The sequence below is a fragment of the Somniosus microcephalus genome, chromosome 34, assembly GCF_052327205.1.
Source record: "Somniosus microcephalus isolate GS21.2 chromosome 34, FLI_Smic_1.0, whole genome shotgun sequence".
Taxonomy (NCBI): Eukaryota; Metazoa; Chordata; class Chondrichthyes; order Squaliformes; family Somniosidae; genus Somniosus; species Somniosus microcephalus.
Window position 1 is genome coordinate 3,242,355 of NC_141020.1, and position 24,209 is coordinate 3,266,563.

General features: G+C 45.7%; 1 protein-coding gene across 4 annotated transcripts in view; it reads left to right on the forward strand.

The window, feature by feature from the left end:
* Positions 1 to 2,158: 2,158 nt before the first annotated feature.
* Positions 2,159 to 24,209, forward strand: part of samd4b (sterile alpha motif domain containing 4B) — an 88,020-nt gene continuing 65,969 nt past the window's right edge. Inside the window, exons 1-2 of one of the 4 annotated variants that reach the window (XM_085973189.1) lie at positions 2,159 to 2,274; positions 11,967 to 12,497. In XM_085973189.1, coding sequence (XP_085829315.1) covers positions 12,302 to 12,497 — 196 coding nt within the window. In that variant the 5' untranslated portion in view covers positions 2,159 to 2,274; positions 11,967 to 12,301. Of the gene's footprint in view, positions 2,275 to 2,312; positions 2,726 to 3,050; positions 3,134 to 11,966; positions 12,498 to 24,209 lie in introns of those variants that run through there. The other 3 variants (XM_085973188.1, XM_085973191.1, XM_085973190.1) reach the window with 3 other exon arrangements.

Below are 24,209 nucleotides of genomic sequence, written 5' to 3' on the forward strand. Positions count from 1 at the left end.
CTGTGCTCGCTGACCTACACTGGCTCCCGGTCCGGCAGCGCCTCAATTTTAAAATTCTCATCTTCGTTTTCAAATCCCTCCATGGCCTCGCCCCCTCCCTATCTCTGTCACCTCCTCCAGCCTTCACAACCAATGTTCCCTGTCATTTTTTTAGGGTGCGGGCTGCGTGACCCATTAAAATGTTTGCGCACGCTCGGTGTCTTGCATTGAAAAGCCAGTGAGCAGTGGCGCAGCTTAGTGGGAACGTTGCCTGTAACCCTCCGAGATTTCCGCGCTCCTCCAATTCTGCCCTCTTGAACCTCCCCGATTTCCATCACTCCACCATTGGCGGCCGTGCCTTCAGCTGCCTGAGCCCCGAGCTCTGGAATTAGAAACATAGAAGATAGGAACAGGAGTAGGCCATTCGGCCCCTCGAGCCTGCTCCGCCATTTAATGAGATCATGGCTGATCATCCAAACTCAGTACCCTGTCCCTGCTTTCTCCCCATATCCCTTGATCCCTTTAGCCTTAAGAAATATATCTAACTCCTTCTTGAATATATTTAATGAATTGGCCTCAACTGCCTTGTGTGGTAGAGAATTCCACAGGTTCACCACTCCCTGGGTGAAGAAGTTCCTCCTCATCTCAGTCCTAAATGGCTTACCCCTTATCCTTAGACTGTGACCCCTGGTTCTGGACTCCCCGACCATCGGGAACATCCTTCCTGCATCTAGCCTGTTGGAATTTTATAAGTTTCAATGAGATCCCCTCTCATTCTTCTAAACTCCAGCAAATATAAGCCCAATCGACCCAATCTCTCCTCATACGTCATTCCTGCCATCCCAGGTATCAGTCTGGTGAATCTTCGCTGCACTCCTTCCATGGCCTACTCCTGCTCCTATTTCTTAGAACATAAGAAATAGGAGCAGGAGTAGGCCAATCGGCCCCTCGAGCCTGCTCCACCATTCAATAAGATCATGGTTGATCTGATCCTAACCTCAAATCTTCGATCACTCTCCATCCACCCGAACCCATGTGATCTCCCGGGAGAGGCGAAAAACCAGATAAAAACCCAATGGCCAATTTGGGAGAAAAAATCTGGGAAATTCCTCTCCGACCCATCTAGGCGATCGAAACTCGTCCAGGAGATCACTCTGTCCCTATATTTTCTACAGTACTTACCTTCTGTAAAGGCGATCTCCACCCCAGCCAGGAACAGGAATAAAACCATCTCCTGAAATCTAACACAGAATTAGAACACAAGAAGTAGGAGCAGAACCAGGCTACACAGCCCCTGGGCCCACTCCACTACCCACAGGGCCATGACCATTCCGAACCTAGACTCATGTCCAATTTCCTGCCCGCTCCCCGGAACCCTTAATTCCCTTCACTTCTAGGAAACTATCTATTTCTGTTTTAAATTTATTTAATGATGTAGCTTCCACAGCTTTCTGGGGCAGCAAATTCCACAAACCTACCACCCTCTGAGTGAAGAAGTTTCTCCTCATCTCAGTTTTGAAAGAGCAGCCCCTTATTCTAAGATTATGCCCCCTAGTTCTAGTTTCACCCATCATTGGGAACATCCTCCCCACATCCACCCGATCAAGCCCCTTCATAATCTTATATGTTTCAATAAGATCGCCTCTCATTCTTCTGAACTCCAATGAGTAGAGTCCCAATCTACTCAACCTCTCCTCATATGTCCACCCCCTCATCCCCGGGATTAACCGAGTGAACCTTCTTTGTACTGACTCGAGAGCAAGTATGTCTTTTCTTAAGTATGGACACCAAAACTGTATGCAGTATTCCAGGTGCGGTCTCACCAATACCTTGTACAGACTTATTTAATTAACTGAATTTAAATCCCCCAGCTGCCGCGGTGGGATCTGAACTTGCGTCTCTCTGGCTCATGCGTCCAGACCCCTGGGTTACTAGCCCAGTTAACAGAACCACTGTGCCACCATTCCCATGGTTGTTCTATTAGGGGTGCCAAGCAGCGAAGAACTACAACTCCCAGCCTCTATTTCCGGCCGGGGGTAGGGGTTGTCGACGTCATTTCCGGGCTCTCCCCCACGCCAGCGCCGCGACAACCGAACGTGTTGTGTGTGGGGGGCGGGCCGATGCTGATTGACAGGCCCGGCCGGCCAATGGGAGGGGGGACCGGCCGGCGGGCGGCCAATCAGCGGGCGGCTAGCGGGCCGATCAGGTTAGTGGGGCCGGGCGGTGGCGTGGCCGCCTTTTTCTCTCCCTGTCTCTCTCCCGCTGTCGATGGTGCCCCCTCCCCCCCTCCCCCAGGTGAGCAAACAAAAATCGGCGAAACGCGACGGCGGGCGCGCGAACAATCGATATTTCTGAGTGAATGTCGGGCGCGGGCTGTCGATTGGCGCTGGAACCTGGTCGATCGGATGACATTTTATTTTTGTTGTTGCTTTATCCCCCCTCACACACTCTCCCCCCTCCTCCTCTCTCTCTCTCTCTCTCCTGAGGGGCGGCGAGTTAGGCCTCGACCAGCGGCTGAGGGAGTGCGAGTGGCCCCGGGGTGAGTGTGCGGTGGGCCCGGGGACAGAGCCCGTGGTGTTGGCCATTGCTGGAGGAGGGAGAGGCTTCAAACCATCAGCCCTTCATCGCAACTGGCTCATGAGCTGCTCCTGCTGCACATTTTTATAATTTATCTCCACACACGCACACACACCAAAAAACCTCAGTTCCAGCAAACCTAATTCCTCCTGGAAGTCTCTCAGGATTGGTATGTAAATCTTCCTCTTCATTCTGCTCCCCTTTCCCTTCTTATTCTATATTTAAAAATGCCTTCAATCTTTTTTGATTTTTTTCTCTCTCTCTTGGGTACCATACTTTTTTTATATTATAACCACTTAAAAAAAAAAAAAAACAGGTTATCTGGTCATTTATCTCATTGCTGTATGTGGGAGCTTGCTGTGCGCAAATTGGCTGCTGCCTTTACCGCCAGTGACTGACCACACAATTCGAAAAGTGCTTCATTGGCTGTCAAGCGCTTCGGGATGTCCTGAGCTGGCGAAAGGCGCTCTATTAAATGCAAGTCTTTCTTTTCCTTCAGTGGGTCTTTAACCCCCCAAGAGCTAAGCCTCCTGTGTGTGTGTGGGGAAAAGATGTTGAAGTCACTTGGCCATTGACGGTAGGCAGACTAGTCACTGAATTATTATTAAAAACCGACTCGGCCAGGACATCTTAGTAAGTATGGTGCAAGACTGCACGGTCTGGCTGACCGATTCCTGGCTAGTGCCAGTTTGAGATTATTTCCAAACTTAAAAAACAGATCTCTCTTTTTTATAATCTCAGTATTGCACTATATCTGCCTAAAAAGTTATAAATGTCAGTGCATTGTGTCAGGAATGGTTTTGGAGTTTACCAAGATGAAATTAATCGAAACATAAACTCTACATCTATCCAAAATGTTGTACAAAATGAGGTGTTGAATACGGTGAACTATTGACTTTTATTTGTTCAGGACATTTTAACGTGAAGGTTAATGGAGATTGAAAGCTACGATTGGTAGATCTTTTCTTTTTTTAAAAAAAAAAATAACTGGACTAAATTTATTAATAGACCAATTATTTTAATGCTTTTTTTTTTGCGTTTGGCTAACTGTGCGACCTGTGGGTCACCTGTTGCTATCGCCCACCATTACCTGCTGACGTGAATTGTGAATTAGCAGGCGATCGTGAGAACAGTTTCCTTCCAATTACGTTCAGCGTTTCAGTTCATGGTTTAGAAGCAACACATCATGGCATTGTAATGATTCTGGAATATTTATTGACTGTAAATGAATTTTGTGCGTCCAACATAATAACACGCTTTCCCATTTTGGGCATCGGATGTCCGCATCAAGCAATTTCAGGTCAAAATGTACAGTAAATCTCCCTCTCTCCTGCCCGAACAGCGTACCTCAGTCTCGCAGAGCAGCCCCCCCTCCCCTTCACACTAGTTTGTCATTTTCTGTTTACCATGCCAGCTGTCCTGTGCCCACTCCGAGTGATTGCTAAGTTAAGGGTTAGTTTGTGCTGTGACCTCCTGGTTACTAGGAATGGTTTGAGACTGCCATGAAATCTCTCTCGACGTAGGATTGTGGCAGACAAGAGGAAACTTTTTATTCTGAGTCTGGCTTAGGTTTGAGCTAAAGCTTTGGAGGGAATTCTTTTATTTAGCAATAGAAGAGCTAATGTATTTTTAAATTTATATAAAAAAAACGAATTTCACTATTATATTTTGATGATTATTTGAAGAGTTTATTAAGGCTGTGCCTAATAAATTTTGCTTATAAGTGGTGTTTCTGACGTCTCCCAGGTGGCCATTTTTATTGTGTGAGCCTTCACAGTGATTATCCATCGGCTATTCAACTGTGTGAGGTGTCCTGGTTGGTATCGGGAGCAGGATTTCTGGCTGATTTCCTTATCCTAACCCAGGGGCACCAAAGTGAATTTTAGCACTCCTCTCCCACCATCCCACCTAAGATTAGTTAACTCGGCATGCACGTGAGCCAGTATTTCAAAATGACCGTCCTGGTAGAGCAAAGGTATATTGCTGTGTTTGGGTGTCAGAAGAAATTCAAAGTAAAATCAAATCTGGGCGATATTGGCCCAAAATGAAAGAAGGGTTGCTATTTTTGCTTGTGTTTTCATTGGTTAATGTGAAATTGTTAAAATTAAGTGGCCCTTTTTCAATTCTTGCAGAGTAATATATGGCTAGCTGTGAGAATCAAGGCAGCAATGAAATCAAAAGCTTCTGATGCTGTCGTTTTGTATGTGGCTTGTGTGTTTCCCCTCTCTCTCCTCCCCACCGCACCTCCCTTTTCCAATTTTCTTCCCGTCTCCCCTGACATTCTGGGCTTGCAGTTTGTTGGGTGCCAGGCACTGTCGGTACCTCGCACCCATTCTTCGAACGTGAACTGACACAAGGCAACGTTGGGTTCATGGCTGAGCCAGATTTTGACTATACATCACTTTTCAGCATGGGGGGGTGGGTGGGGCCATTGATCATGAAGAGCAGCTGTACTCTGGCTGATTTCTTCTCCCCCCCCCCCCCCCACCCTGCCCCTCAGCTGGGGAATCAAAGCTAGCTGTAACATCCTTTATGGTCGCCTCCATTGAGATCTGTTAACGCTAAGATCAAACCGTGGACATTCTGACTTTGAGTGGATCGGTTGCACAACAGGGCAGTGCTGTAGCAGCTGACCTGACGTGCTTTGTGGTGCCGATCAGTCACGCTGTCGGAAAAGTTAGTTATTCCGAGTTAGATGTAGGTGAAAAGGTATTTAAAAGAAGGCTGTCGTTTTGCTTGAAAATATTTTAATATCGCATGACAGCAGAATGCAGAAATGCAGCAGGTACCTTGAAGCTGGAGTAGTTTTTAGTGTCATCTGATTCTTTGTTTAGGTTATAGATAAGTGGGTGGGGTGGGGGTGGGGGTACTATTGACTGTACCCTGTGATTCATGCTGCAGTGCTCATGTGTCGTGCTGGGCTATACAGACCTGAAGATCGCTGGTTGGATTCCTGGTCTGTGCCACTGGGCTGTGGAAGGTAAAAAAAATAAGTCCTGGTTTCTGCTCCTGATTGCGATGTGGGAACCCTTGCTGCAAAGTGTGTATAGAAACCGGAGTGAGGTTGGTCCTGAAGGGTTGAACGGTCTCATGGCCTTGCCTGTCTTGGCTGAATCTTGGGCGAGGTTCCAGAGAGTTGTTGGTGCTAGCGAATTGTATCACAGAAAAAAAGAAAGACTTGCATTTATACAGCGCCTTTCACTACCTCCAGACGCTCCAAAGCGCTTTACAGCCAATGAAGTACTTTTGAACTGTAGCGCAGCAGCCAAATTGTGCACAGCAAGCTCCCACAGACAGCAATGTGATCATGTCACATAATCTGTGTTAGCGATGTTGATTGAGGGATAAATATTGACCAGGACTCCTGCTCTTCGAATAGCGTCATGCGATCATTTACATCCAGCTGAGAGGGGAGACGGGGCCTCTGTTTAACATCTCCTGCGAAAGTCGGCACCTCCGACCGTGCCGCACTCCCTCAGTACTGCACTGGGGGTGTCAGCCATGGATTATGGACTCGAGTCTCTGGAGCGGGACTTGAACCCACAACCTTCTGACTCGGGCGAGAGAGAGTGCTGCCCAGCAAGAGTTCTCGACTGGACAGACTGGTAGAGGCTGAATGGTAGCATTGATGGTGTGAAACTGATCATGGCTTGGTTGTGCTTTGTCCCGTGATCAATAATCCAAGTGTGCAGGCAGGGAGGATACAAAGGCACTGCAATGGGACAGGAGCGGACATTGCCTTTTCTAATTAGGGGCTTCAGTAATCTACTTTGACGTTGATTTGGATGAAGAAGGCACTCCTCTCATTTGATCGTGTGCTTCTGGCGCAGCGACGCCATCATCTTCCCATTATAGCATCTGACTCGAGTCCAGAGCCCTTGTCTGAACCCATTCCAGCTGATAGTCACCCGCTGTGCAAAGAAATATCTGATGTCTGTTTTAAATTTGCCCTTTGCAAATTTAAACCTGTGCCTTTTCGTCCTGCACTGTCCAAAAGTAACATTTGAGAGCAGACGGGGCCTCCGCACTAATCCCTGGGGTACCTACTCGGTATTTCTTCCCCCCCCCCCCCCCCGGCATACGCTGTATGTTACTCCTTTTATTAGTTGATTCTTGGCCATAAGCCTTGTGCAGTTGAGGGGACTGAGTGGGCAGCTTTCCCTCGGGCCACCGCTAGTATTTTAAAACACAAAATGCTGGAAATACAACAAGTCAGTCCGCATCTGTGGCGAGGACAGAGGAGTTAAATGCTTTGAAGAAGATTTCACACCCGAAGCATTGACTTGTCTGTCCTCTCCACAGATGCTGATTGGCCTGTTGTGTGTTTACAGCGTCTTCTGTTTGGTTCAGCTTTCCACGTCTGCGGTATTTTGTATTTTTTCCGAATTTTTTGCTGGCTGCCAAGCAGTATGCGAGCGCAACCCAGTGAGGAGCCTTGTTCGTATTGTTTTCTGTTTTCCCCCTTCACTGGAGCAGAGCAAAGGTTAGCAATTCAGTTGCGTGAGCACGATCCCTTTTACTTCCAATTTTTTTCTTGAAGCGGCGCAGTTTCGTGAGCGCCGGGTACCTCATCCCAGTGACCATTCTTTGTGTCAGAAGTGACGGTGAATTTTAGGCTATTTGACTGTGGGAGTACAACACAACCAAGCCCGATCCTGTCCCAAGTTTCTGGGCACTTTCCTGGAGTGGGACCTCCCAGTGTTTTAATTATTCCCTGCTTTAATGCAAGATTGCTGAAGCCAACTGGGTGGCTGGCCTCCATGATGGCTTTTGCTAGTTCTACACTTTATTGGCTGCGCAAAGGTTTGTAAGCGTAGATCGAGGGAGGGGTTGGAGGGCAGACCCCTGTGTGTGTGTGTGTGTGTGTGTGTGTGCACGCGAGCATGTATGTTCTCTCGTACGCCCTCTTTTCCCCTCTACTAGTCTGCGGCAAATGCTTGGCCATAGCATGGAAAGTATAATATATCTTTCATTCCTTTTGATGGGTAAGTGTGTCTTTTTATTCCTGTTACTGTTGATCAGAAACCTCTGTTAGTTGCTAGCTTTTTTGCATGTGTCCTGCAGTACAGCCACTACATTTTGATCTGTTGGACAGGTTCTGCTTTGTTCCCGAATTGGAAAATGTAACGGCAACCCCATGAGCGAGGGTGGGGGGAGAATTTGTCATTCTTGACCTCATCACTTGGAAGAGAGGGAGGGGGAGCTGCTCTGGGAGGGACCAATGCCCTCTACAATTTCATGTGTCGCCTGGTATGTTGCTTAAGTGGTGTTGATAGCGAGACAGAAGGCTGAAGCAAGGATGAGAGCTATGTGCATTCATGTGGCTCCCTCACTGTATATTGGGCAGCAGTTGGGGTGCTACACTTTGCCTCAGCACCCCTGGACCAAGGAGGTGAAAAATAGGCCAGTGATCCTGCTTCAGGTCACTTCCTGTGAATTGCAAAGTCCCAAAGACGAGCTACAAACAAGAAGTGCTCAGCTGCTGTGATTTTTTTTTTAATGTTGATTTTGGGTGCTGAGAGCTTCCCATTTGTAGCACTCGGCTGGGGGTTTATCATTCGTATTGAGTACTGAAGTTAATAAGAAAGAAAGACCCAAACTTGTATAGCACTTCTACAATCTCGGGACGTCCCAAAGCGTTTTACAGCCAATGAAGTACTTTTGAAGTGTAGTCACTGTTGTAATGTCCTACGAATTCTGAGTGGAACCAAATTATAAATGAACCCCAAGCAATTCACTTCAAATCCATTCAGAGTTGTATGCGGTGGAAGAAGCCGAACTGACCTCTGTCCAATGATAGTAAGATGGAATCAAAGAAGAATGAAAACAGCTGGAGAGTGTGGCAAAAATGCAAGACCTGCGACAACGGTGCAACCGTAACCTTGCGCCATTTCCTTGCAGGCAACTTTCATATTGTAAATAACGTTCTCTGAGGGACTTGTAGGAGTCCAGCAAGGTGACATCTTGGAATATTTACTTTTCTGGGGAATTGAGCTGACCTCCACTTAACGTTTTCCCCTGACGGGGAGCGCGGCCGGGGGTGTCCTGTGTATAGAATCGCGGAGGGAAACCGTATTCCGCCAATCACTGGAGCATAGTGCAGCATATTGCTTTTCTTGCATAGTCAGACTGTACTCTAAGTTTATATTATGCTACTGGTGATTGGTGCTCCCTATCTATGGTATGGCAGTGCCTGTGTTCCTATACTCCTGCACTCACAACGACTTGATTTTACCAGCCTGTGTTGTAATGGTCTTGTCAGACACACTGAACCAGGGGTGGAAAAATACTTTTACCTGGTTTAATGGTCCATGATTGATCCAGTGGTGATTTAGATATTCTGTAATTGCAAGAAAAGTCCTGATTTTCTTTTTGTTGCTAATGGGATGGATGACTTGTCCTTCAGTAAGAGGGAATTTCGCTACCGGTACTCCCCTCGCCCCTCCTGAAGGCGGTGAGTTTTGGGGTACAACTTACGCTTGCCTCACCTGAGTGACGATTCAGGCATGAGCCCAGTGTTAGCCGGCTATTCAACCAGAGGGGGGGCTCACAGGCAAATCTGATCTTGTCCTCATCTAATGTCTGCTTGAGCATTTCCCAACAAGGGTGGCTGAATCAGAAGTGGGAGCTGTTGGTAATTTTCTCTCTCCCTAGCCCACGGACACTGAAGTGATTTGTGGTGCTTTTCCCCCCTAATTTCCCCACTCATCAGCTCACTTGGCACAGACCAGGGATTTAATGTGCAACCTTCCTGGGGGGTCTCATTTAGTACCACACTGTATGCTGCAATTACCCATCGAGGCAGCAGGCTATAAGGACCATTAAGTAACGAGTGTTGTACGATACACACTTCTCTTTCCACGGATGTTGCCTGGCCTGCTGAGTTTTTCCACCATTTTCTGTTATTTCGGATTTCCAGCATCCGCAGTATTTTGCTATCATTAAGTAATGTGTTGCACGATACGCACTTGTAGGAAGTAATTTATCATTTAGGCTGAGACTAAAGTTGTTGGTGTTTTCTTTTGTATTATTGCTGCAATGCTTGCAAGGCAGGCGTTGTCTGTGTAGAAATCTTTTGAGTATTTCTTACCGTAACTAACTCTTCTCCACCTGTTACAGTCTGTTAGCTGAGAGGGCAGGCAGGCAGCATACTGCCATTGTCGATTTTGTCTTTTAGTTCTCTGGATCATTAGATAGAAGCTCCTGAGGTGGAATTGTCAGTGACTGATGAGTCCGAAGCAGGGACAACAGATTTGCCTGTAGCATAGGGAGGTCTGTGCGGAAACAGTCAGTTGTTGAAGCCACCGTGTGGTAATTGTGCTCCACTCACAAGGATGTTCAGTTTTGAAATGAGATGCTTTGCGGAGCAGTGTGCCACCATGGCCCATGAAATGGGAATGTTGCATGCTTTGAAGTTTCCTTCACAAGATGTTCTTGTACTTTTTCTTCCACCCATAGTAGATGTAGCTGCTCAAACAAATTGGGCAGTAGGAAATATGCCAGTGTGGTTTCGGGCAGTCCTTCCCCTCAGGCGATTGAGAACAGGAGCTTGCATTGCAAACCACTCCACGGTCTGTTTATTCTCCAATTTCATCCTCCTCCCTGATGGTACTGTTCCATGGGTACCAGCTATCCTCTAGTATCTTGCCCAAGTAGGCCGACTTCGTGTATTACCCCACAAAGTAAGTGTCAACAGGCTGTTTGACTGCGGGAGCATGTCATAGCTGGGCCAGATCGTGATCAAGAGTGGAAACCTTGACTCCCACCCCATTCCTTGGACGATGAAGCCAATTATAGTACAGTACACCGATAGTGACCACACAGACCAGAGATCGAACTTTGAATCTTTTTGGCCTGTATAGCGCAGCCTGTCACCATAACCAGCTGAACCATTGTGGGATTATTTATTTTTTTAAACCAAGTGGAAGTCCTAATCACAGTAAAATATACTCTGAAACAGAACGGGATTCTTTCCCTTTACAGCCAGGTCTCTGATCAGCAAAAGTTCTGTTTCCTTTCGAGGCAACACTGTGGTCAAGTGACTTGCAGTGTGATTTTTGTGCCGATTTCTTGCTCTGTATCCAGTGTGTGCCAGCACGGAGTGCTCTTTGAATGTTAATGAATGCCAGATGTAGGTAGCTGAAGGAATGATGTCATACACTGATGGAAGTTAGTTCTTGGCTTAATAACTGCTCCAGATGGGGGCTGGGGGGCGTGGGGTGGGGTGGGTGAAAAAATATTGTTTCTTGGCAGAGTTCTTGTTGTATCAATTGGCAGTAGTGTGCACGCATTCAGGGGCGATTCACTGATTCATTGCATAAGGGGGAGGCTGAGAATCTGATGCAGCAAGCCTAATGTCTTCAGTGTATATTCCTAAAGTTTGTGTCAATTCAAGTGGCCATCTTCCAGCTCCCAATTTGTTGCCAAAATTACTGGGGCGGGGCTGTGCTGGGCACAGTATCTACACCCCTTTTTTATATAGAGCATTTTTGTAGCTGCAGTTAAGTTGGTACGTTAATGATGCAGGAAGATCTCTCTCGAGTTGTCTTACAGGTATCCCAAGTTCTACGGTCCTTCCCCCACCCTCAACACAGACATTTTTCCTCTTTCTTTCTACTCATGCTAAACTCTCTGCTTAGTTTTGCCCAGTGATGTCCTAGATGCAATGATCAATTTGTAATATTGTTGGTGAAAATTCAAATCCTACTGCTCCAGAGTGCACTCGTTGGAGCACTGTTAATTTGTTTTGAAGCAAAGTGACGTTATGTAATTATAATTATGCATGCAAAAATTGGACCATGCATACTTTATTAGCAAAATATTTTTTTTTTTCCCAAATGTCCACAAAACCATGCTAACATAGAAGATAGGAGCAGGGGTAGGCCATTTGGCCCCTCGAGCCTGCTCCGCCATTCAATGCGATCATGGCTGATCATCCAAATTCAGTACATTTCTACAAGTGTCGGTGATGTAATGGGGTGGGGGGGCACACCTGGGGACAGCCAAGTGAGCTGTGAGTTTGTGCCCACAATTCTGTTCCACACAACTGCTGTGTTAATCCACCTTGTATGTTGCTGCGGGGGCTGGTGCCAAGCATAGTATGGGGATATACAAACTGGGGGTTATGTGGGAAGGGCTGGGGCAAGAGAGAAAGTGAGAGAAGATCGCACCGAGTGGTGGGGGAACCGATTTCAAATTTCCTCACTCCACTGGTTTCCAATTTTAGTTGCATCACTGAGAAAAGAGAGAGTATTGGCAGAGACCTGAGAGCAGGGTGGGCTGCACGGGCTGTGGCCAAGAGGTTGGGGAAGGGAGCAAAGGGAATTGTGGAAAATTGGGGCGAAAGTACGCTTAAAAATGTGTGTTTGGTATTGGTGTATTTTTATACCTTTTTTGTTTGTTTTCAACAGTGACGACATGAAACCCTAACTGCAAGAAACGAGGAAAAATAAGCAGGCGTCAAGCTTCCAACGGTCTCCTGTCAGAAGTTGCCTGAAGTTGCTTCTCCGTTCAGTTGCCAGTGTTGACGTTGGTTCTCCTGTACTATTGTATCTGGGGGGGAGGGGGGGGAAGGAGGAGAAGGGGAAAAGAATACTCTCGTCACCCAAAAAATGTTTTGACAGAAAAGGCACCAACTGCTGCAAAGACGATAATCTTGCTACCCAGACTGAAAACATGTGACGTTCTTCTGCCGTGTTGGGAGCCCGAGGAAAAGAGAGACAGATAATCGTGCAGGCTTGCGATCATGATGTTTCGGGATCAAGTTAGCGTGTTAGCTGGGTGGTTTAAGGGTTGGAATGAGTGTGAACAGACAGTAGCCCTGCTGTCTCTGCTGAAGAGGGTCAGTCGGACTCAGGCTCGGTTTCTTCAGATCTGCTTGGAGCATTCGCTGGCCGACTGCACCGAAATCCACATCCTAGAGGGAGAGGCCAACGATGCTGGTGAGTCGCTTCAGCCGACCCCGGGGCCGCGATCGTAGAATTCATACAATAACTCAAATTCCGACTCTTTGCTGTTTTAACGGGAGAGCTGGGAGCTTCCGTGCTCGTGCATTTTGCAGCAGGGGTTACTGGATAGCAATTGGCAGTGGGAGCCATTCGAGCCCAAGGGCATGGCGGCTGATTGCCCTGCTGGTTCAGCCGAAAGCAGCTAGCCAAGCGTGTGCTGTTGATCAAACCCAGGACTTTCCTGTCTGTGACTTGCATCCACACTGCCCATTGCATTTAAAAGCTAAGCTGTCAGTAGAGCTAAATAGAGTGTTCATACACCTCGTCTTTGCAGCATCTGTCTCCAAGGTAGCAAATATGCTGATTTTTGCAGTGGGATAATGGAGATTTCAGACAGTTGATTTCTGCATTGACCAGTGCATTGATTCTGTATCCTTAATGTAGGATGTCTAGTACAGACAGAACAGGAATAACTTTAAAGTGCATGTTAAGTAGAGAGTTGAGACAGAGTGTCAGTGGTGAATTTTGTTAAATTTAGGTTGCTGTGGGCGATGAATAGACTAGACCTTTCGATCGCCTCTCTGCATCATCCAGTCCAACGTTATTTTGGCGACAAAAAATACATGAAATCCAGTGTTGTCTGATTAATTGTTATTGAGAAACAGCGTGCAGAACTCGCCCTTAAAATCAGTGCTGCTGGGCCTTGTAAACACTGGCAGGGGTGGACAGAATGGCAACTCTGTCTACATGTCAGCCTGGTCTCTCAGGTTCTTCTATAAAACAATACCCATCGTTATGATAACAAAATGCACAAACGCACTTCTCATCTTTAATTATTAGCTGCGTACTTTGCCAAAGCAAAGGATTTCAGCCCAAATAAGCCATGTTTCATTCAGACTGTTGACTGTTTCTCTCTCCTCGATGCTGCCTGACCTGCTGAGTGTTTCCAGCTCTTTCTGTTGTTAGTACGATGATGATGATGATGTATGTGGGGAAGAGGAAGAGTCTGTGCAGTGGCCTATTGGGCCATAAGAGGAAAGTTTGGAGAACCATTAACCATAGTAGTATTGGCCTATAGAGACGAGAAAGCAGCCTGGGTAGAGTTTGATTAGTTGATACACTAGGGGCATTTGGTTCAAATGCTTATATCAGAATATAGGGAAGTAGTGCTATAGTTATTCCTTACTTTTTACAACTTGCCTGATGTTCTGGATTGGAACAGTATCCCAGATTGCTTGCATATTCCCTTTTTTTATATTTCTGTACTGTCTTAAGCAATTTCTCTCTTGAATGATCCAAATGCTTTCTGCAGTAAGTGACTGTTTATTTTGCATCTTTACTTCAGTAATTGAGAGCAGTTTCTGTATTTTGACTGGTATGTAGTTTGGTTTCCTAATTTTAGCCTTGAAATGCCAAAAGTTCCCAGATTTAAATATTCATAGTTTTAAAGGCTTTTTTAAAATGAATGTTCTGCTCACAGTGAGGGATGTTGGTGCTGGGGGATGGAATGCTTTTCATGTTAGGCATCCAGTAACGCAACCAGGCACTTCCAGGTCCGGCGCAGCCCGGTTAGATAGTGTGTACGGCTCCCTCTACTCTGCCTCAACTCTACATAGGATTACACAGGATATACGGCCCAGAAACAGGCCATTCAGCCCAACCAGTCCATGCCGGCGTTTATGCTCCACTCGAGCCTCCTCCAGTCTTTCCTCATCTAAATCTATCAGCATAACCCTCTATTCCCTTCTCCCTCATATACTTGTCTAGCCTCCCCTTAAATACATCTATACTTTTCACCTCAACCACTCCCTGTGTTAGCGAGTTCCACATTCTCACCACTCTCTGGGTAAAGAAGTTTCTCCTGAATTCCCTATTGGATTTCTTGGTGACTATCTTATATTGATGGCCTCTAGTTATGCTCTTCCCCACAAGTGGAAACACTCTCTCTCTATCCACTCTATCAAAACCTTTCATAATTTTAAAGACCTCTATTAGGTCACCCCTTAGCCTTTTTTCAAGAGACCCAGCCTGTTCATCCTTTCCTGATATGTATACCCTCACATTTCTGGTATCATCCTTGTAAATCTTCTCTGCACCCTCTCCAATGCCTCTATCCTTTTTATAATATGGCGACCAGAACTACACGCAGTACTCCAAGTGTGGTCTAACCAAGGTTCGATACAGGTTTAGCATAACTTCCCTACTTTTCAATTCTATCCCTTGAGAAATAAACCCTAGTGCTTGGTTTGCTTTTTTTATGGCCTTGCTAACCTGTGTCGCAACTTTGTGATTTGTGTATTTGTACTCCGAGATCCCTTTGTTCCTCTACCCCACCTAGACTCGCACCCTCCAAGTAATAAGTGACCTCTCTTCTTCCTACCAAAATGTAACACCTCACATTTATCTGTGTTGAACTTCATTTACCAATTATATGTCCATTCTGCAAGTTTATTAATGTCCTCCTGTAATTTGTTGCAGTCCTCCTCAGTATTGACTCTCCCCCAATTTGGTGTCATCCTCAAATTTAGAAATTGTGTTTTTGATTCCAAAGTCTAAATGGTTAATGTAAATTGTGAACAGCAGTGGTCCCAGCACTGATCCTTGTGGAACACCACTACCCACCTTCTGCCACCGTGAATAGCTACCCTTCACTCCCACTCTCTGCTTTCTGTCCTGGAGCTAGCCAGCAATCCATTCTGCTACTTGTCCCCGGACTCCGCATTCTCTGACCTTATTCATCAGTATTATGGGATACCTTATCGAAGGCCTTTTGAAAATCTAGATAAATTACATCTACTGCATTACCCTTGTCTACTCTCTCTGTTACCTCTTCAAAAAATTTAATGAAGTTGGTCAAGCTAGACTTTCCCTTTTGAAATCCATGCTAACTATTCATTACTGGTTTTGATTTCTAGATGTTCTATTTTCTCCTTTAGTAGGGATTCCATTATTTTTCCTACCACTGATGTTCAGCTGACCAATCCATAATTCCCTGGATATGTTCTATCCCCTTCTTAAATATAGGTATTACGTTAGCTATCAGCCAGTCCTCTGGCACTACACCTGTAGTCTGAGAATTTTTGCCATCTCTCTGTTCTATAGCCTATGAGTGAAAATGCTAATTTAGTGCTGAATCTGGGCTGGCATTCTGCTACTGCTACTGATTGAGACTGACCAAACTCATTTCTCATGGTGGAAACATTGAGATAGAAAAGACATTTTTATTTTAAGCACTGAATGTTGTCTTTTTTTTATTCGTTTATGGGCTGTGGGGGTCGCTGGCAAGGCCGGCATTTATTCCCCATCCCTAGTTGCCCTTGAGAAGGTGGTGGTGAGCCGCCGCCTTGAACCGCTGCAGTTCGTGTGGTGAAGGTGCTCCCACGGTGCTGTTAGGGAGTTCCAGGATTTTGACCCAGCGACGATGAAGGATCGGCGATATACTTCTAAGTCAGGATGGTGTGTGACGTGGAGGGGAACTTGGAAGTGGTGGTGTTCCCATGCGCCTGCTGCCCTTGTCCTTCTGAGTGGAAGAGGTCGCGGGTTTGGGAGGTGCTGCCGAAGAAGCCTTGGCGAGTTGCTGCAGTGCACCTTGTAGATGGTACACACTGCAGCCACGGTGTGCCGGTGGTGGAGGGAGTGAATGTTTAAGATGGTGGATGGGCTGCCAATCAAGCGGGCTGCTTTGTCCTGTATGGTGTTGAGCTTCTTGAGTGTTGTTGGAGCTGCACTCATCCAGGCAAGCGGAGAGTATTCCATCACACTCCTGACTTGTGCCTTGTAGATGGTAGAAAGGCTTTGGAGAGTCAGGAAGTGAGACACTCACTCTTCAATATTGCCTTTTACCCAGGAGAATAATTTGAGCTAAATAAATGGCACCATTTTTTTGCTCCTCCAAGAGTAGCGGACAGTAATTGGGTGTTTGCTGAACTTGTGTATATTAATGACCCAACCCACCTTTCTTGTGGGTCTCCCATTGAAGCAATGATCTCCTCCTTCAGCCTGCTAAACTCACCGAGAGTTCAAGTCTGTTGCTATGCATATATTAATGATGCGAAATGTCATAAGCAGCTCAGCATCAGGTTCCCTGGCCATGCCACGCTCCTCCCACATGTGCCCCATCACTGATCTCTGGCCTGTGTAAATGAGAGAGAAAGGTGCACTGAAATTGCTCTCCCAAGACCAGAACAATACAGTACAAAAGTGCCTATTGATTACTGTATACAGTGAAAGGGGTAATCTTCCTGTTTCAGTCTGATCACTGTGTGCCGCATTTAACGCATGATTCTTCATCTTTACACTTTTAAGAAGAGCAAGAACTTGCATTACTATAGTGCCCTTTAAGGTCAGGACCTCCCAAAGCATTTCACCGCCAATGAAGTACCTTTTGCAGTGTAGTCACTGCTGTAATGTAGGGAAATGCAGCGGCCAATTTGCACACAAGATCCCACAAACAGCAGCGTGATAAATAACCAGCTAATCTCTTTGTGATGTAGATGGAAGGGTAAATATTGGTCAGGACACTGGGAGGACTCCCTTGCTCCTTAAATAGTGCCATGGGGGATTGTTTATGCCCACCTGACAGGGCCTTGTTTTAATGTCTCATCTGAAAGAGGGCACCTCTGATAGTGCAGCACTCCCTCAGTACTGCACTGAAGTGTCAGCCTAGATTATGTGCTCAAGTCTCGAGTTGGCTTAAATCCTTGACCACCTGACTCGGGTGAAAGTGCTACCATTGAGCCATGGCTGACACCCTTTTAGCCTGTGTTCCTTACACTTGGCTTTGGTTTTGAGCAATATATGCAAATCTGAGGCTCCTATTTTGATGTGGTTGGTGCAAAATTCTACTTTTGATCTATGGTGCAGATAAACAAGATAGCCTTGTCCACAAACAGCACTGTACCAAGGAGCAAAGCATTGTGTATAACAATGAACAATTAAAAAGAAATGAAAATATAATATACAGGAACTTTGCACCAATTGCCTCAAGAGTTGGCTTCCTTCTTTTGAATTACAACTGGACATGTCGCCTAGGGAAGCATTTTGGGTGCTGCACTTGGGCTAAAGAGGGGAAAACCAGCCAGCGTTCCTGCTCTTGTTTGCCATCCAGTGATTCGCTACTGGAAAATACGAGGGTGGATGTCCAATGAGGACGAGAATCAGGTTTTGCTTTGACTGTCTCTAAACAAAGAGCCTCTTGCCACTCATGGAGGCTTACACTTGAAGCGTCATCTTGTGTGAGGTACCGGAGGGCTGCTGGTGTCTCTGGACACGTATCACAGCAGACGTCTGCCTTCGGGAGAGGAGAATACTGGGTGCGGGAGAACATGTAACATCTCAGCACTGTTGGTTTCTCGATCCTTAGTAATCTATATTTTTTTAAAAAGTTAGATGGCTTGGCTCCAAATTTTTGAACATCTGGATTGATTCCTAAAATTTGAATTTGGAGCCGAACACTCCAGGGCAAAATTATTCAGAGGCTTACTTGCAGATGACACGTCCAATTGTAATTCAAAAGAAGGAAGCTTAATATGTGTTGCACCCCGATTCCTTGTATGCCAACTCTTGCGGCAATTGGTGCAAAGTTCCTGTATATTACATTTTCGTTTCTTTTTAATTGTTCATTGTTATACAATGTTTTGCTCCTTGGTACAGTGCAGTTGGTGGACAAGGCTATCTTGTTTATCTGCAAGCATTCGGATTTCATTCATAAGCCCAATAATGTGATGACTTCATCTTGTGTCTGCGTCCTGTCAATTCCATTGTACAGGAAACTCTTTTTTTTATTCTGCACCGACGGGACCGGCGTGGTGCCAGTTGATCAAAAAGTCCGGATTACAGAGAGGTATAATTACCAAGGTACGAGAGCCCCGTACACAGCCACAGGTGCAGGAGTCCCTGTTGCACGGCCACAGATCCAGGGACCCCGGTTACACGGCCACTAATATATAGTAAAAACTTAACTGAACCTACTCCTGAATTTTGCCGGTTGAGAGGTTTCTGGATATTTAGGTGCCGGTAAAGAGAGAGTTTCCTGTACAACGTTAAAAGGAGTGTCATAAATGTTGTAGAATTATGCAATTGTTGGAACCAGCTTGACGTGTATGATGTGGTGAATAGCTTACAGGATAAACAGGGTCTCAAAAGCTATCTTGACGCTTTCAAGAGAGAGAGAGAGAACTTGCATTTACATAACGCCTGCAGGACATCCCAAAGTGCTTTACAGCAAATGAAGACATTTTGAAGTGTAGTTACCGTTGTAATTTAGAAAACGCGGCAGCCAATTTGCACACAGCAAGCTCCCACAAACGGCAGTGTGATAAAAGACCAGATAATCTGTTAGTGATGGTGGTTGAGGGATAAATGTTGGGCAGGACACCGGGAGAACTCAGCTGTTCTTCAAAATAGTGCCGTGGGATCTATTACGTTCAACTGAGTCCACCGCCTCGCACTTCAACGTTTCATCGGAAAGATGGCACCTCCAATAGTGCAGCACCCCCTCAGTACTGCACTGGAGTGTCAGGCCTAGGTTTTGGGCTCCAATCTCTGGAGTGGGCCTTGAACCCACAACTTGAGGAAAAAGTGCTGTTGAGGTTGGGGGCCAATTGAAAATTTTTAAAAGTAAGATTAATAGTTTTTTGTTGGTCAATGGTATTGAGGGTTATGGAACCAAGGCGGGTAGATGGAGTTGAGATACAGATCAGCTATGATCTAATTGAATGGTGGAACAGGCTCGAGGGGCTGAATTGCCTCCTCCTGTTCCTATATTCTGACTGAGGCAAGAGTGCTACCACTGAGCCCTGGCTGACACCTAAAGAATTGCAAGACTAGGTCTTTGAATGTACCGTACTGGATAAGAGCATTGTGACCCGTTGATGGGATGTGGGCGTCGCTGGCAAGGCCAGCATTTATTGCCCATCCCTAATTGCCCTTGAGAAGGTGGCTGGTGAGCCGCCACCTTGAACCGCTGCAGTCTGTGTGGTGAAGGCACTTCCACAGTGCTGTTAGGGAGGGAGTTTGACCCAGCGACTATGAAGGATCGGCGATATACTTCCAAGTCAGGGTGGTGTGTGACTTGGAGGGGAACTTGGAGGTGGTGGTGTTCCCATGCGCCTGCTGCCCTTGTCCTTCTAGGTGGTAGAGGTTGCGGGTTTGGGAGGTGCTGTTGAAGAAGCCTTGGCGAGTTGCATCTTGTAGATGGTACACACTGCAGCCACGGTACGCCGGTGGTGGAGGGAGTGAATGTTTAAGGTGGTGGATGGGGTGCCAATCAAGTGGGCTGCTTTGTCCTGGATGGTGTCGAGCTTCGAGTGTTGTTGGAGCTGCACTCATCCAGGCAAGTGGAGAGTATTCCATCACACTCCTGACTTGTGCCTTGTAGATGGTGGAAAGGCTTTGGGGAGTCGGGAGGTGAGACACTCGCCGCAGAATACCCAGCCTCTGACCTGCTCTTGTTGCCACAGTATTTATGTGGCTGGTCCAGTTAAGTTTCTGGTCAATGGTGACCCCCAGGATGTTGATGGTGGGGGATTTTGCGATGGTAATTCTGTTGAATGTCAAGGGGAGGTGGTTAGACTCTCGCTTATTGGAGATAGTCATTGCCTGGCACTTGTGTGGCACGAATGTTACCTGCCACTTATCAACCCAAACCTGAAAGTCGTCCAGGTCTTGCTGCATGCGGGCATGGACTGCTTCATTATGTGAGGAGTTGCGAATGGCACTGAACACTGTGCAGTCATCAGCGAACATCCCCATTTCTGATCCTATGTTGGAGGGAAGGTATTCATAGTAAGTTCTTTTGAGCGTATAGCATTCACGTGCAAGCTGTGCTAGTAAGTGCGATCTGACCAACCTTGATCCAGTCCACGCACTTGCATTTCCAGTGGAGATTGCTGAATGGAGATGGGGAGCAGAGATCCTGGCAATGGTTGAGTCTAATTGCAGCAATCGCCACCTCGTACTCATTACTGCCTTTAAGATCACCTAACTCGGGACAGGCCAGTGATAAAACCCTCCCAATCCTAACCTTTGCTCAGTTACCTGACTCATTGGAGGAGTTTCTGTTGAAAATTGCACTTGGATTTTAAATCTCGTGTTATTATCGAGAACCAGAGGACACAGGTTTAAGGTGCTTGGCAGAAGAACCAAAGGCGACATGAGGAAAAAACTTTTTCACAGCGAGTGGTTAGGATCTGGAATGCACTGCCTGAAAGGTGGAGGCAGATTCAGTTGTGACTTTCAAAAGGGAATTGGATAAGTACCTGAAGGAAAAAAATTTACAGGGCTCCAGTGAAAGGGTTGGGGGAGTGGGTCTAGCTGAAGTGCTCTTGCAGAGAGATGGCACAGACCGAATGGCCGCCTCCTGTGCCGTGATCATTCTATCATTCTAATTATATTTAATACTTTAGTGTTTATCAAACCCTTCAGCCCATTGTTGGGATTTTTTTAGTCGTATTCACCACTTTGAAGCTTTTGGTATTTAAAGTAATGAAACCTTGAAGCTGAGTTCCACTCTGCATGCTGGAGGAATGTAATAGTCACACGTTCCGTGTTCTCACTAGGATAGGTAAAGCCTAATGCTGGGTGGGTAAAGTTTAGTATTCCACATGAATGGAAAACATCCATCAGGTATCATTAAAAATAAAGAGGAATTAATGGGCAGCTGGTCCAACACCATTTGACAGGAGAAAAGTTAGGCTAACATTTCGAATAGAGACCCATCGTCCGAGTCCCTTCCCCCAAACCACTAATGTGCCAATTCTCTTGTTTAAATGCTGATATTTCTGTGTATTTTCAGACTTTCTGTGCTTGCACCTTCTATCAGTACAGTTAGATTTTGCCTTTCCAATCGTAGGCTGTGTTTGGAGAGAGCCTGTTGAACTGCGTAACAGGGAAAAATACTGGTGGTTACAGATCAGTCACGGGTAGTGAGTGGTGGGAACAGTTTGAAGTGATGAATTGAGAACATCACACAATATTGAGGCATACTGTTTTGTGCAATTTTGCCCATGGCATAAGTGTATATGCTAAATAGTCCTGATGATAACACTGCAGTCCCTTTCTATAAAATAGTATTTAGCAGGAATCAGAATTGATTGTTCAGTTGTGATTTTTTTTCTTTGTTGTTTGGCTCTGTCTGATGCAAAGAAACTTTGAAGTTTACCCTAAATATTGAACAGTCGCTGACACAAATTTGAGTCTGCTGTCTCCTGATGTGACACTAAATGTGTTCAATAATCAAAAATACTTAACATAAAATGTTAGCTTTGGTTATAAATTTTAGTTGCCTTTCTGACATTGGTGTGAAGAGTGTACTGAAAGTTTAAAGTGAAATGAACAGCCTCCTATACTGTATTAGGAGCTATGCGGCGCTATGCGTCAGTCAGATCCTGGATAGTAAATGAAGCCCATATTATTCCTGTTTGCGAGGGAGTGCTGTACTGTCGCAGGTGTCACCTTTCAAGTGAGATGGTAAACCGAGGTCCTGTATGCCTGTTCTGGCGTAAATAGATCGCATGGCAGTATTTGAAGAGGGGCTGGGTGTTTCCTGGTCAACGTTGCTCTCAACAAACATCACCAAAGAAAAAATAACTGGTCATGCATCTCATTTGCTGTTTGAGGGACCTTGCTGTGTGCGATTCACCGCCGCACTTAACTACGTAACAGTGACTGCACTTCAGAAATTATTGGCCCGGAATTTGAGATCAGCGGCGAAGCAACGGTGCTCGCTGCTGATCTTGAAAGCTGCCAATAAAGATCTAGTGATCTCTGGTGTGTGAATTTCAGCTCGCCCGGCCTTTGTTTGAATCTGGCGCCAAATCAAGCGAATCTCCAGTGTCCAGCAACAATGATGTCATGAAGCAGACTAAGCAATCAATCACATTGAAGAATTCTCAGACAGCAAACCAGAAGTAAAATGCACAGATTCTAATTTACTTTTTACAAATTTTACAGAGAGCAAAATAAAGATTGGGGCATACACACAGGTTTACGGTAGAAACTAAAATATCAAACTTTAAAAAAAAAAAAAAAAAATTTTTTTAATGTTAAACCATTATTGTTTGCGGGGTTATTAGTATCATTTACTGGTCTGTTAATGCGAGCTGGTGTTAATACCTGCTAAAAACATAGTCTATTCCACCACCCCCTCCCCCTGGCATTAAACACTATTCCCCCAGCTATGGTGGAGGGCAGGTACCTATGGCAGTGTTTATTTTGTACCGACGACCACTGGTAGGTATTTAATAGTAGCCCAGGATATTTGGTTTGCTCGCTCTTTCCCCCCCCGCCCTGCCCACAGAGTGAAATGTTTGGCTTTTACTACATGCTCCCTTTGGCCCAGGCACGATCAGAAGCTTTTCATGATTCCTAAGCACGGCCCTGAAGTTTTACCTTGTTAATCGTGCATTACAATTAAATTTCAGTAAGTCTGATAGCTCACCCAAGTAGCCACATATTTGTGTGTTTTTGACTTCAAAATCTTCCTTTTTAAAAATCCTTTTGACCTTGCCTTTGGCCTCGCCCTCTTCTCCTGCTCAGTGTTGAACATTCCACTAAATTCACTGGTCAGATTTATGAATGTTCAGACTGTTGCAGCACTCGCTGCTTTTTTGCCATGATTAAAGCAGTGGGTGGTTATTGTACAGCAGCTTCTTCATGAAGCAGTCCCATAATATAAAGAACGTATAAATTTTAAATACTTCTGAATTTACAGCCTTAATGCAACCTTTTTTCATTTATCCCTTCCCTTTGGGAATATGTGTGTGTGTGTGGGAGGCAGAGTGAAGGAGATTAACATGGAAATGATGGGATGCTCTGATTGAATTGCAAAATGTTAGGAAGCAAAACAGACTGGTGTGTGGTTGTGGTTTTCAATTTTTTTTTAAACTCTCTTCTGGTTCTTGCCTCCCTCCCCTCCCAATGCTTAAGCAACTTCTAGGTTTAAACATAAATGACTCTTGGCATTTCTGAAAACACTGCTGTGACACTGCGCAACTGCATAGCGATACTCCGGCAGCGCGCTTCACTGGCTAACTGCACCTATGGGCAGATTGTTGTCTGTGGTCTCCTAGAGAGCAGCAATTGGGTGGCAACTATGCAAAGTTGTCAGTCGCGGTTCCCCTGCAATAGGTTGATTGTTTCTCAATCTTGCTTTTTGAAAAGTATCATGTTGGTTAACTCTATCTGTTGGCGTTCTTAAGTTGTGTCCAAATGTTGGAGGTGGGGTGACATGAGCCATAATGCCTTGTGCTTCATTGCGATACCAATGCTGTCTAAACTTTCCAGTTTTGTAACTTTAGCTCGTGCTTTCAAATTTAAATCCTATTCTTGCCTTATCTTACCACACTCAAGTTTTCTCCGCTTGTTTCCTGAAGATGGTTACAGTAACTAGGGTACTGATTTTACAAACCCTAGCAACTCTTCCTACCTTGTCCAACTGGCCGTTCTTTACGTGTATAATCCCAGCAAGAGTCAGAATCAATGTGAGGATAGGAGAAAACTAGGAAGTGCAGGGGAATGAAGATTAATCAATAGTGTCAGTCGTGGCTCAGTGGGTAGCGCACTCACCTCTGAGTCAGAAGGTTGTGGGTTCAAGTCCCACCCCAGAGACTTGAGCCCAGAAAAATCTAGGCTGAAACTCCCAGTGCAGTGCTGAGGGAGTGCTGCACTGTTGGAGGTGCCGTCTTTTGGATGTGACGTAAATCCGAG